Source organism: Bombina bombina, chromosome 3 (assembly GCF_027579735.1).
Source record: "Bombina bombina isolate aBomBom1 chromosome 3, aBomBom1.pri, whole genome shotgun sequence".
In the NCBI taxonomy this organism is placed as follows: domain Eukaryota; kingdom Metazoa; phylum Chordata; class Amphibia; order Anura; family Bombinatoridae; genus Bombina; species Bombina bombina.
Window position 1 is genome coordinate 96,738,428 of NC_069501.1, and position 13,239 is coordinate 96,751,666.

The 13,239-nt window shown below is 36.7% G+C and overlaps 1 protein-coding gene across 3 annotated transcripts in view; it reads left to right on the forward strand.

Moving 5' to 3' along the window:
• Positions 1-13,239, forward strand: part of ERG (ETS transcription factor ERG) — a 498,711-nt gene that overhangs the window by 465,549 nt on the left and 19,923 nt on the right. For 2 of the 3 annotated variants that reach the window (XM_053705928.1, XM_053705929.1), the window contains 2 exons: positions 10,043-10,246; positions 12,872-12,952. In XM_053705928.1, coding sequence (XP_053561903.1) covers positions 10,043-10,246; positions 12,872-12,952 — 285 coding nt within the window. The remainder of the gene's footprint in view (positions 1-10,042; positions 10,247-12,871; positions 12,953-13,239) is intronic. The other variant, XM_053705930.1, reaches the window with a different exon arrangement.

Below are 13,239 nucleotides of genomic sequence, written 5' to 3' on the forward strand. Positions count from 1 at the left end.
TCACTTTTAGAACCAAATGTTCTCTAGCCAGTTGAACAGAAAAAAAATCATCTTAATTGAATCAAGTTTGCATGAATAAATCTTAGGACCTGTCATGGTTCTTCTTCTTGGCTATCCAGTTTGTATATAAGATATTAGCCAACACAAATTGCAGTTGTTAAATATAACACAAAGGTTAACTGTATGTCAGGAAAGAGTCCCCATAAGACAAATCAATCCCAATATTATTAAATAATCTCCAGTTATATATTTTTTTTCTTCGTAGCTTTAATCAACATTGAACTGATAGATATTTTAACTAAATCCAGACATTCTGTGATAAATATTCTAGGAATATTTGTCCATGGCCAGTAAGATGTCTAACTTCCAGGTGTTTTTAAATTGACTTCATTGCAAGCACATATTTTCCTAAATATCTAATTGTCTAGAGTTTTTTCCTTTAAAGTCTCTGAGCTGTTTAAGTATATTGTATTCATCATTTCAAGCCTGCAGAAGAAGCATTAATGATTTTGGCTCTTGAAAGCAGAGTTAAAACTCAAGCTGCCATTGCTGAATAGAGAATTCAGTATTAATATATTGATGCATGTGCGTATTTGTTTTAAAATGCTATAAACTACAATACAGCTAATAAATTACAAAAGTGAAAGAAAGAATATACAATTATATTACATACAATTGAGCAGATATTCTAACTGTTGCACATCCAGTGGGATTGTTATGGGTTAGGAGGCCTAACTTGTTATGCGCTTTCTGCCATTTATTGACCCATTTATCCGTGACTGTATTAGTAATCCCACAGTTCTCCCAGACATCTCCATGACCCACTCGTGACCCCAGAGTAAACCACACCCATTGTGTGCTTTACCTCCTCCCCTCCCAGTGCACACACTTCTCAGAAGTAATGTAATTTCCCTTAATAAGTGCATAAAAGTCAGAGACGTTTCATTTTAGCCTAATGGGAATAGTAGACAGAAAACAAACAAATATACTATAGCTTTTATTTAATATTATCTAAAACTGGACTTGACCAAAACCGCAAATTAAGTTAAAGGACGACTAAACACAGTAAAATTGCATAATCAATAACTGCCAGATTACAAGTTGAGCGCAAAATATTGCTTCAGCGAAAGTAATACGAGCGCACACAAATGTGCTCTGCTATTAAAGTGAGGTCGCGTTCGCATTGCACGGAACCATGGCTCTCACAATAGCGTGCTTCCATATGCTCCAATGGGTGCCTCGTTCTCATGCCGTGACACACAGCATAAGAACTAGCGTAGTGAATGAGGTAACTTGCGCAGCTATGGGCAGAAAATGTTAAATATATATGATTATATTAAACATATATTTATGTGTTAATAGGTGTATATACACATATTTACACATAAATATATATGTATATAAGCATATACATATATATTTACAGGGAACACACAGTTCCCATAGACCGCAATGTGAAGGCACTTTTCACTAACGTTTTTTTTTTCTAACACCCCTCAGCCGCCGACTTTAGCCTCCAAAAACTGCCTAGTGCAGTTATTTAAAAAAAAATGCTACACATTTTTTATTTTAAAAAAGGCACTACATATTTTTTTTTTGGGGGGGGGGAGGGGCATTTGAGGCACATTTAAAAAATTAACCAGAGGTCTGACCTTTGATTATTTTTTTGAGTGCTTGCGATAGCAATAACCAGTCACTTGTAATGGCTGGTTATCGCATGCCCGCAAACGGGTAAATTAGCCAGTTTGCGGGTGAGCGATTAATTAGCTCTCCACTTGTAATCTAAGCCTAAATGTGTAATAAAAAGACAATGCAAAAGCACTTAGGGCTGATGGTCTAAATGTCTCTGGTTTCTTCTATTTCCCTGGTGGAATTATATAAAGCCACTTTTTACCCTAAAAAAAGGGTATCACGCTAAGGGGCGTATACTGCATTTTTGTATGGGAAGGAGATGCATACATTATAAAAGTGCAGAATGAACATTGCAATTTATAAATCATACAAAATGAATAATTGAACCATTCATACAAAAATATACAGGAGAAGTTGTATTGTTCGGGTGCTTTAAAAATCGTAACAAAATTGTTCACCAAAAATCATAAAACTTGCATGTTCAATCAATTGTAATAAATTTGCACAGCACAAATCGTAATTTAAGTAGACTGAATGGGCAAAAGCACATAGAAATTAGTGCTTATAAGTACAAAATAAAAAGCGGGATTGCTTTTTTATTGTAAAATGGCTTGAACATGAGTGTTCCATGGGCGCGTATGAAATTTTCTCTAATTTCCAAGCGTAATTATCTAAACGTTTCCACCCTACAGATCTCACTGTTCTTTCTCTCAAATTAAAAAGTGGCGAAGTTTTAGTAAAATACTCAAAACACTAATTACTCTGAAAGTAAAACCTATGCATAGGAAAATAACAGTAACTTAAATGTACTGTGAACTCAAAGCAGTGGATTTTGATTTGTATTAGGCGTAATATTACATTTTAAACATACGCCAGTTTCTTATTGTGTGCTTCATCCTCCATTGTAAACTTTTACATAGCAGAGCGCTCTCATTATTTCTATGGGAGACATCTCACTCACAGGGATAGCCCCTTTTCTGTCCCTGCGAGGCTTTTTCTGGCAAATTTACTTACCATTGCATCATTTGACAGCAATCAGCCAATCACAAAATGCATATATGTATATTCTGTGAACTCTTGCATATGCTCAGTATAAGATGGTGCCTCAGAAAGTGTGCAAATAAAAAAGATTGGGCACATTTAGATATTAGAATTGGAAACATACTGTAAAATATATAGGTATATTCTATTTATTATTTTTTTAATAATTTATATAATTTTGAATTAATATTTTATATGTAATATTTCAATAATGCTCTTTAAGAATCCTGTTCTCATTTGTGCTAACCTGAACACGTTAAGATCTAAATTGAGAAATGCATTGTGCAAAACACATTTTTTAACTTCCTTTGATCATGTAAAATCATGTTAATGGAATTAAGTGTTTATGTATTTACTGTAAATATTTCACACACACACACACACATATATATATATATATATATATATATATATATATAAATCCAAGTTTTAACACAAGCACTCACTGGACTTGATGCAGGTGAAATAAAAAGTGTTTTATTCCATATAAACAAGTGACGTTTCGGGGCGTTCACCCCTTCAAGGGGACGTTTTGATCACCGAAACGTCACAATAAATTGGCACCTGTTTTTGAAAAGTTCAGTGAGTGCGGATCTATCTCTCCATATATATATGTGTGTGTTTGTGAGTAATTATGAATAAAGAGAACATATTCTGCTATGTGAAGAACCTTGGAAGGTGAAATATTAATATTTCATGTTGGATTAGCGCACTCGGTTAAACGCAATCTGGTTTACGCACTAGTAGGGTGTTTTTTTCACTTTTTTGCACTCCATTGAAGTCTATGCGAGAATACGTTAACACTATTGCGATATTGTAAGATTTACTTTTTTGTGTGCGTCGGGTTAGGGTGCAAGAAAAAACTTTTTTCTTTTATCTTGTAACACGGTATCCGACGTGCACTCCACTCGTATTCTAGCCCTAAATATATGCATTCAAAGAAAAGATGTATTTTTTTAATAAGTTGTTTTAATATAAGAAATAATGGTACATTTCTAGGGCCCAAATCACTAAGATTTGCCGGCATGAAGTGAAATATCAAGTTAACCCTCACATTGCTCAGGAGCAGCAATGCACTACTGGGAGATAGCTTGATTGGTGGCTGCACATATGTCACATATCATTGGTTCACCAGATGGGTTCAACTAGCCTTCAGTTGTGTATTGGTGCTAATTTAACAAAGGATATGAAGAGAAGGAAGCAAATTTGAGAATAGAAGTAAAATGGAAAGTTGTTTAAAATCATAATCTTTGGTCTGAATCATGAAAGAGAACTTTGGATATCTTGTTTAATATAAAGTAATTATTAATTATCTCAGTAGAGCCCTGTAGTAAATTCATGCTGTTGGAAGCCCAGGGTGACCAGAGAAATACTCCTTGGGGGACTTTTATGCAGTGGCTGCCATTTTAAGTGTAAATTATAGACATTTTTATATGTACATAATATTTCAGAAATTAACTCATGGACTGCAGTACATTTGCATTCAACGTTCATTTTTTTTAAAACGTTTAAATCTGTAATTTTGTTAGATTACTTTTCTCTGAGTTGCATTCCTAGGGCATACCCCTTGAGTATTATTTATCTTATCTACTTTGCTGTAGCCTATTAGAGACAGATATAAATGATCTAGTACATCGATCTTTCAGTTGCTGCATTCCATCCTTTCTAGGGCAGTGGTAAAACCACAATTCTTAGAGTTAAAGTGCACAAAATAATCATAATAATAATAATCATAATACATTACAAACGGCTAGATTACAAGTTTTGTGTTATGAGTAAAAAATCAGTGTTATGGGTTATAACGCTGCTTTTTCACTACCGCTGCTATTACGAATCTTGTAGGTACAGCTGTCCCGCACACTTTTTTGGCCGTACCACAAATTAACTTACGCAATTTGCGTAAAGTCTTTTTTTCAATGGGACTTCCATAGCGTCAATATTACAAGCTTTTTTTTGGAGGCCAAAAAGTGAGCGGTACAGTCTATCCCGCAAGATTCGTAACGCATTCTAAAGTCAGTAGTTATGAGTTTTTCGCTACAAAGCTGTAGCATAAAACTCATAACTAAAGTGCTAAAAAGTACACTAACACCCATAAACTACCTATTAACCCCTAAACCGAGGCCCTCCCACATCGCAAACACTAAAATAAAATTATTAACCCCTAATCTGCCGCTCCCGACATCGCCGCCACTATAATAAACATATTAACCCCTAAACCGCCGCACTCCCGCATCATAAACACTAGTTAAATATTATTTTTTTTTTTTATTTATTTTTTTATAATTTTTATTGAGGTTTACAAAACCAGGTGACATCAAGTTTGCACAGTACAGGATGAATGACAAGTCTAAATAAAACAATAAGGTCCTAGGCAGTTACCTGCACATCAGCATATCAGAGTACAAATCAATACATCAAGTCCGTGCAGGCCCGTCTATATATTCTAGGCTGGCTACTCTTGGGCCTTCAAGGTATCTAAATATTTGACAGGCCCCCTAAGACTAACACATTTATATTACAATTGTTAAATATTATTAACCCCTAATCTGCTGTCCCTAACATCTCCGCCACCTACCTACATTTATTAATCCCTAATCTGCCCCCCCAACGGCGCCGCCACTATACTAAATTTATTAACCCCTAAACCTAAGTCTAACCCTAACCCTAACACCCCCTAACTTAAATATAATTAAAATAAATCTAAATAAAAATTACTATCATTACCTAAATAAAAAAAAGCCTAACACTAACCCCCGAAGATCCACTTACAGTTTTGAAGACCGGACATCCATCCTCAACGAAGCCGGGAGAAGTCCTCATTCAAGCGGCAAGAAGTCCTCAACGAAGCCGGGAGAAGTCTTCATCCAAGCCGGCAGAAGTGGTCCTCCAGATGGGCAGAATCCTTCATCCAGACGGCATCTTCTATCTTCATCCGGCGCGGAGCATCCTCTTCTTCCGATGTCTAAAAAAGAATGAAGGTTCCTTTAAATGACGTCATCCAAGATGGCATCCCTTGAATTCCGATTGGCTGATAGAATTCTATCAGCCAATCGGAATTAAAGGTGAAAAATTCCTATTGGCTGATGCTACTGTCAGCTGCATATTGAAAATAAAGACAATCAGCTTCATAAGTGTTGATGTCACACTTTGCTTTACAGTGATCTAATGAGATTTCATAGTAAACTTCCTTAAACTAAGAAGGGAATTAATATGACTGTGTCTGCACATGCCAGATGCACACTCCCTTCCAAGTTCCAGGACTGGCATCCTAATTGGCTGCTTAAAGTCCTTTTACAATAGGGCTTCTGAGGGAAATATTTTCTTCTTTTTATATAGAGATGTTCAGTTGATATTTTCTAGTTTGCTTTTTACAGCTCGATTGAAGTCTATATGAGAATACGTTAACACAATCGCGATATTGTAAGATTTACTTTTTTGTGTTCGTCGGGTTAGGGTGCAAAAAAAACGTTTTTCTTTTATCTTGTAATACGGTATCCGACGTGCACTCCACTCGTAGTCTAGCCCTAAATATATGCATTCAAAGCAAAGATGTATTTTTTTAATAAGTTGTTTTAATATAAGAAGCAGTTGCCACAGCTCTCAGAATTTTCTCAAAGGTTCTGGGGGCTCTCTTGGCAGTGGTCAGGTCTCAGGGAATTGCAGTGGCTCCTTACCTGGATGACATATTGGTTCAGATGCAATCTTCAACAAGCAACCTCTCATACAATATGATACTTCAAAATTTGGGTATCATATCCCTTTCATATTCATGGTAACAGACAAGGAGGTGGTGTAGGTATTTTATTTTACTCTCATTGCACCTTTCAACAAATACAACCCATCTCTTCCCTCACATTTTCCTCATTTGAAACCCACATGATTAGCTTATTCTCTCCCCTCTCTATACGTGTTGCAGTCATGTACCGCACCCCTGGCTCCTCATCTCAATTTCTAGATCACTTTGCTGCCTGGCTACCTTATTTCCTTTTCACAGACACCCCTGCCCTCATTCTTGGTGACTTTAACATCCCTCTTGACAATCCCACTGCCTCCTCTGCAAAACAACTTCTGCAACTCACTTCCTCTTTCGGTCTGTCACAATGGACTGATTCTCCCACTCACAAAGATGGTCACTCCCTGGATCTGATCTTTCGCTATTGATGCACTCTCTCAAACTTAACAAATTCCCCTTTTTCCTCTTTCTGACCATTATCTCTTCACTTGCAACATCTCATCCCCCCCTACAACTCTCCCTCCTTCTACCCCTCAAACCAAACTTCACAGAAGCATTATGTAATTAGATTAGCAACAGCTTGCTATTTCTCTCGAACCTCTCCACTCATCCATCTCCTTCTTTTCCTGCCCTGACCAATCTATCTGCCACTATAATTCCACACTTACATCGGTCCTTGACAATCTGGCCCCTCCTACCATAGCTTGGAAACCACACACTCACCCTCAGCCCTGGGAAACTCCTCTGACACGGTACCTATGCAGATGTTCCCGTACTGCTGAGCAGCAATGGAGAAAAATCTCACAGTTCAGCTGACTTTCTTCACTACAAGTTCAGCTTGAACGCCTACTACTCTGCCCTTAATCTTTATAAGCAACACTACTTCTCTACTCTTATCTCCACTCTCTCTTCAAACCCAAAAGTCTGTTCTCCACTTTCAACACTCTTCTCCACCCACCCCCACATCCTAATACAACTTCTCTGTCACCTCAAGATTTTGCCAGCCACTTAAATAACAAAATCAATTCCATCAGAAATTAAATCAACTCTCAACATGCTTCCAGCCTCTCACCCCCTCAAAAGCTTGCAATTAACCAAAACCCACATAGCCATATATTTAGCTCTTTCACCCCTGTTACTGAGGAAGAAGTTTCTGCACTTATACTGCGCTCTCACCTCACTCCCTGTCTTCTCAACCCCATACCCTCACAGCTACTCCCCTCCCTCTGTTCTACCCTTACCCCTATACTCACACACATTTTCAACTTCTCCCTCAGCACTGGTATATTTCCCTCATCTCTAAAACATGCACTGGTCACACCTATCTTCAAAAAAACCTTCTCTTAATCCAACCTTCCCATCTAACTACCGCCCTATTTCCTTACCTCCTCTTGCCTCATAGCTTCTTGAAAAGCTAGTACACGCACACCTCTTCCATTTCCTTACATTACACTCCCTCCTTGACCCACTGCAATCTGGATTTTTCCCCCATCACTCTACAGAGAGAGCAATCGTTAAGGTTACCAACGACCTACTTACAGCAAAATCCAAAGGTCACTTTTCTCTGCTTATCCTCCTTGATCTGTCTGCAGCCTTTGATACAGTTGACCACCCTCTTTTGCTCCAAACCCTCTAATCCTTCGGCATTTGTGACACAGCCCTCTCGTGGTTCTCTTCCTACCTGTCTAACCGTACCTTTAGTGTAGCCTTCTCTGGGGCTTCCTCTGCCCCATTATCACTTTCTGTTGTGGTACCACAAGGCTCTGTCCTCGGTCCCCTTCTCTTCTCAATCTACATGTCATCATTAGGTTCCCTAATAAAGTCCCACAGGTTTCAATATCATTTGTATGCCGACGACACTCCAATCTACATCTCCGCTCCAGACCTATCTACTTCCTTGCTAACCCGTGTCACTAACTGTCTTTCTCACATCTCTTCATTGATGTCCTCTCACTACCTTAAGCTAAATCTCTCCAAAACTAAGCTCCTTATTTTCCCCCCTTCTTCTAAAATCTCCACTCCATCTCTCTATAAATATTGACAACTCCATCATTACCCCTACCCCGCATGCCCGATGTCTTGGGGTCACACTTGACTCAGATCTTTCTTTCACTCCTCACATTCAGGCTTTGCCGCTTCCACCTTAAAATCATCTCTAAAATTAGACATTTCCTTACACAAGACACAACTAAGATTTTAATCCACTCTCTTATCCTTTCCTGCCTTGACTACTGCAACTCCATCCTCTCTGGTCTCCCTAGCTGCTGTCTAGCTCCTTTACAATCCATTATGAATGCATCTGCCAGGCTCATCTTCCTTACAGGTTGCTCTTCATCTGCTGCACCTCTCTGCCAATCCCTTCACTGGCTTTCTCTCACCTCCTTGATTAAACACAAAATTCTGACTCTGACATACAAAGTCCTCAACTGCACTGCTCCCCTCTATATCTCAAGATACTCTCCCTCCCGTCCCCTTTGCTCTGCTCACAACCTCCTACTCTCCTCCTCTCTTGTTACCTCCTCACATTCCCGTTTACAGGACTTCTCCAGACTGGCTCCCATCTTGTGGAACTCTCTGCATTGCTCCACAAGACTCTCCCCTAGTTCTAAAAGCTTCAAGTACTCCCTAAAGACTCTTCTGTTCAGGGATGCATACAACCTACACTAACCTTTCCTAATAACAGTTCCTCTCCTCCATTGCTATCCGCCATGAACCCCCTTAGAATTCAAGTCTAAGAGCCCAACTGCTTGCAGATGACCTTCACAAGAGCTGACTGCAACAGTTCGACTCTAGGTAGGGCCCTCTACCAATTTGATCCCTATAATTGCTACCTTATATACCGCCTACGTTTATAGCACTGCGGAATCTGTTGGCGCTCTACAAATAACCGGTAATAATAATAATATGAAATTTAAAGTGATTGTAAACTCTCCCCTTTGTAGTGCTATAGCTAAAAAATGCCATACAGGGAGAGCACTGATTGGACCAAAATCCAAACAGTTATCTCACAGAACAATTGACCTTTGAAATGGGTGGCGGAGTGCGGGGTATGTGAATTTTATATCTACATTAAAAAAAAAGTTATAGCATCTTCGTTACAACTGATAAATTAAAAAACTCCATCTAAAATATCACTAATGTTTCGAATCCGTTTTTATAAAGGGTAGAGTTTACCATTACTTTAATTTTAAGCTTAAAATACCTTAAAGATACTTTGCATAAGTCAAAATTAAACTTGATTCAGAGAGAGCATGCAATTAAAAAATCAAATTCAATGCTATTATCAAATTGTGTATTCTTTTTACGTACAAATTTTCTATGGCACCAGCTCCTACATGTAGACCGTGTGCACACGTTCACAGTATATGCATATATAAGTTTGTGACTGGCTGATGGCGGTCACAAGATACAATGGGACATTAAGATGAAAAGCAATGTATCAGAAAAAAAATCTACTTCTCATTTGAAATTCAAAATAAGTGCTGTTGCATTGTCTTTTTATTATGCATGAATTGATTATGCTATATTTAATGATCATTTAAATGAATTAGAATATCTAAATGTACACAAACACATTGGTAAAAATACGTTTTGTTTTATCTCCCTAAGACATAATATATTTTTTGTCTGTTTCAGATCCTACCTTGTGGAGCACAGAACATGTACGACAGTGGTTAGAATGGGCAATTAAAGAATATGGACTTCCAGATGTTGATGTTCTGCTGTTTCAAAACATTGATGGCAAAGAACTATGCAAAATGACCAAAGAAGACTTTCAGAGACTTACCCCAAGCTACAATGCTGATATCCTAATCTCACATCTTCACTACCTCAGAGAAAGTAAGACAATGATAATGTAGAACTATGTATAGCTAAACTCATTTGAAATACTAATTCCTCCATCGTTTAATTTTATATTTATTTATTTATTCCATTAATTTTATCTTACAAATGCTGTTGTGTTCATGCACAAAAAAAATAATCTTATTTTATATCTAGTATAAATTTGCAGTATTGTATTTTTTTATTTTTTTATTATTGAGCGTATATGGTTGAGGATCTGCATAATTAAGCAGCAATGCATATACCTAAGGATACTTTATGTAAACAACAACCAAATTCAGAATAAGTCTGGTCTTATTTACTTAGTCCTTCAAAAAAAAATAATAATATAATTAATTAATGAATTAATTGGGTCAACATTTAACTATGTAACTGAGATCTCCTATTTAAAAATCTAATGATTAAAAAAGGGAAGAGTGTAACATTTGAGAGTCTGTGTTTCGGCTTACAGTTTATGTGATTTCAATGTAGCCCAGGGGCACCCATATCTAGGTATGCGCTAATCATAAGAATTTCTGAGATTGCATGCAGAATATATCTTTGTTTTTCACAGGGGCTAATATTCATACTCTGAATCACCATCTTTTTTTTTTTTTTTTAAACTGTGACCACTGTATTTGTATAGAACATACTTACAGACTTTTGCTAAACACACTTTTATATTTCCTTTAACTTGAGCCCATAGTATCAGCACTGTGTGAGAGCAGATGCAGTTCTATAGGGAGTTTTTCAGTTTGCACCCTCATTGTGCTGGAGAGGAGGGGCAAATTAGCCCCTTCCCAATATTTTTGCTTCCCACCTAGCCACACTTTCAGACTGCCTCGATACATCCCTAAGCACCCAGTAACATCTATAAACCCCACAACCTGCTCCCCTGTGCATTTGAATACCAATTACGACAGACACATATTTTGGTTACATAGTCAAGATACATTTTCACCCCCTTACTGGGTGCAAAAACCACCCCAATATTTCACGTTGTACTCCATTTGCACTGAAGTGGAAAAAATAGCCCCTGTCCATCTCTGTGTTTTTCCCAACTGGCTATGCTCCTGACCTGGACAGCCACTGATGGAAATGGGATATCACTCAAAAGTCTTGTGATCTGATCTATTGATCATCACTTAGAGACCTACTAATTGATCCTAATACACCTTTTGGGTACACCTGTCATTGCTGAATACATGGTAGTTTGTTCTGGTAATCACTTGGCTTTTAAAGAACACTCCTATGATAATATTTTTAAACAAGATCATTTTAATATGTTGTACTCTACAACATATCTAAATTTGTGAACGGAGACCAGAAGTAAGGAAACAGGGTCTTATGGCTTGGTGGTGGAATTAGGATAAATTGAGGTTTGGGTAAGGAGAAGTCTGGCTAAAGTCTGGGTGGTGCAGTGTAGAATTTTAATGATCTGGTGGAGTTTTACTGTATGGGGGATGTGAGCGGTTCCCAGTTTCCTATATGAAAGCTTGGACTTAAATAGAAAAGATACTATAAGATTTCCTAGTTTGGAATCTTCATGGAAGTTGCAAGAATTTGGAAGGCATGGCAAATGCTGCACTCTGTATACCTGAATTTGTTTTTTTTTATAATAGGCATAATAAAGAATAAAAAAGGTACTTAAAGATCCTACTACAATACTGTAACCACAATGCAAAGGGTCTTCATTCTACTATAGAATCTACTATAGATAGTAATTTCATCCTTTCTATAAATGATACCAAAACCCATTCACAAGTTGATCATAGCTAGGTTAAGAAATTAATGGAAAATTTTCTAAATCATCTATAGTAAATTGTTATTGAAATTATTTGACAATGGCTAATTCATACTTTGCACTCTCCATTCTTCCATATTATTATTCATTCCACATAGCAATTTACATATTTTTTTATTAAATGTCCCCAATTCAGTCCACCAGAATTGTTATGTAAAAACTTTGCATGAAAGCTTGCTTGATTTTTGCTTTGTTTTCTGAGCCATTCCAGCACATTGAAAGAAAAGTAGTTTAATTAGTCAAATTGCTCCAATTATATAAACAATATAACAGGAAAATATAGTTAAACAGGAAAAATGATAAGAAACAGGATGTTTCTAGGCTTTTAATGGGATTTATTTAGACTCTCCTGGTAGGAAAATATGCAAGGTAAAATTCAAAAGTAAAACATGATGGCTTATTGATTAAAAATTGATAGTGACCATCTAATATTTTTTTAATGTTTTTTTTTTTAAAGCTAACCAATAATATTAATTCACAATGTGTGCAATTATGATTATCATATATTTTAAAGTCATTTTAAAATTAATTTGAAAATATAAAACATATAACTTAATTTCAACCATAACGGAATATTCTAAAAAAAAAAAAAATACACCATGCTTATTTATCTATCAGTTTTGTTTACTAACATCAGCTTGGGAAAAGTTAGTAAACAAGAGGTCTTTGAGTGTTTTGGAATGGCTTTGAATTTGAAAACTCCTTGAAAAAAGGCATATAACGCGATTCAACCTAGCAATTCTGGTGGAATGATGTCCTCCTTTACGTTTAATTGACCTTATCAACTTCTCAATTTTCATTTTTTTTTTCAATTTGGTGTTGATTTTTTTGTTTTGTAGCTCCTCTTCCACATTTGACTTCAGATGATGTTGATAAAGCCTTACAAAACTCTCCACGGTTAATGCATGCTAGAAACACAGGTAATGCTGGCGCGGCTACGTTTCCGCAAAATCAACACTACTGTAATATAAACATACCACTATTGTTAAATTGAGCATTCATTAAACAACACATTTCCATTGTTAATTCACTGCCAAAGCATTGCTATTATTATGGCTAATGCATGTTGTTATCATTTTGAAAGTATCAGATTTATTAAGATTTTCCATTAATTATCCTTTGATTTAATTTTCCCTTATGATCTTAGGAAAATATTGCGTTTAGCAGAAATATCTGAGAAATATTTGCTATTGCTTTTGCATCACAT